Source organism: Nicotiana tomentosiformis, chromosome 3 (assembly GCF_000390325.3).
Source record: "Nicotiana tomentosiformis chromosome 3, ASM39032v3, whole genome shotgun sequence".
Taxonomy (NCBI): Eukaryota; Viridiplantae; Streptophyta; class Magnoliopsida; order Solanales; family Solanaceae; genus Nicotiana; species Nicotiana tomentosiformis.
Window position 1 is genome coordinate 71,938,117 of NC_090814.1, and position 1,261 is coordinate 71,939,377.

A 1,261-nucleotide genomic window follows, 5' to 3' on the forward strand; every position below is an offset into this window, starting at 1 on the left:
ACCCAGCGGAGGGAAAATTGGGTCGTGACAAGTTGGTATCAGAGCCCTAGGTTTATAGGTGCTACGAGTCATAAGCAAGTTTAGTAGAGTCTTGCGGATCGGTACAGAGATGTTTGTACTTATCTTCGAGAGGCTACAGAACTATTAGGACAATTTCACTTCCTTCATTCCTATCGTGCGAGTTCATTGATCTTGAAGTTTGAAATTTACCATTCCATTCTCTCACAAATGGTGAGGATACGAGTTGCGGTTCCTGATGATGTTACCCCCAGAGTAGATGCCGTTATGGTCAGAGGCAAAGGTCGACGAGGAGCATGTGCCGCAACTAGGGAACCTACCAGAGCAGCAGCTGGGGAGCTACCAGTAGTTCCAGTTGGGGGGGCAAGTGCCGGAGGCGCCTGCTATTACCCCCAGACTTCAGGAGACTTTAGCACAGTTCCTGAGCATGTTTGGTATATTGGCTCAGGCGGGGTTATTTCTGTTTGCACCAGTTACTTCACAGACCTGGGGAGGTGCCCAGACTCCCGCCGCCCATACTCCAGAGCAGCGAGTTCACATTGGTCAGGTTCCAGGTGACATGGTGACACAGGCTGTGGTTCCAGTTTAGCTTCTGGTCAGTGCAATAGCATCCGAGGAAGGGTAGCTTAGATTTGCAAGGTTCAAGAGATATAACCATCCTACATTCAGCGGTTTGGCTTCAGAGAGTGCACAGGGTTTTCTGGAGGAGTGCCATAGCATCCTCCGCACTATGGATATTGTTGAGACGAGTGAGGTTGCTTTTACTATGTTCCATCTTAAGGAAGCAGCTCATCAGTGGTGGCGGGCATATGAGTTTGGTATCCCGACCGATGCAACTTCACTTACATGGGTTCAGTTTTCAGAGATATTTTTGAGAAAGTTTGTACCTCAGTCCCTTCGGGATGCATGGCGCGTGGAGTTTGAGCAGTTGCGTCTGGGCACTATGTCAGTATTAGGGTATGCCGTCAGATTCAATGATTTGGCCAGGCATGCACCTGCCTTGGTCGCTTCAGTTAGAGGGTGAGTACATAGATTCATTGAGGGGCTCAGGCATGATATTCGGTTCAGCATGTCTCGAGAGTTGGAGTCATATGTTTCGTTTTAGCAAGTGGTAGGGATTGCTCGCCGGTTAGAGGGCATGTGGGACCGGGATCGAGAGAACAGACGAGATCAGGAGAGAGAGTACAGGGAGGCAAGGAGGCCTCGTAAACCAGAGAGATCTACTGGTCCTTATTTTGGAGGT

The 1,261-nt window shown here is 49.6% G+C and overlaps 1 protein-coding gene across 1 annotated transcript; it reads left to right on the forward strand.

Annotated features, from left to right (window-relative positions):
- The first annotated feature begins 228 nt into the window (after positions 1–228).
- On the forward strand, positions 229–1,042 carry LOC138907990 (uncharacterized). Its single transcript, XM_070198618.1, has 2 exons — positions 229–572; positions 688–1,042. The coding sequence occupies exons 1-2, from the start codon at positions 229–231 to the stop codon at positions 1,040–1,042; spliced, it is 699 nt and encodes a 232-aa protein (XP_070054719.1).
- Positions 1,043–1,261: the final 219 nt, after the last annotated feature.

What these genes read in the sequence shown, in the direction of transcription:
- LOC138907990 (XM_070198618.1), top strand. Translation starts at nt 229, where the DNA reads ATGGTGAGGATACGAGTTGCGGTTCCTGATGATGTTACCCCCAGAGTA. An exon ending in TCACATTGGTCAGGTTCCAG is followed by an intron (nt 573 to 687) that starts GTGACATGGTGA and finishes TCCTACATTCAG; the next exon opens with CGGTTTGGCTTCAGAGAGTG.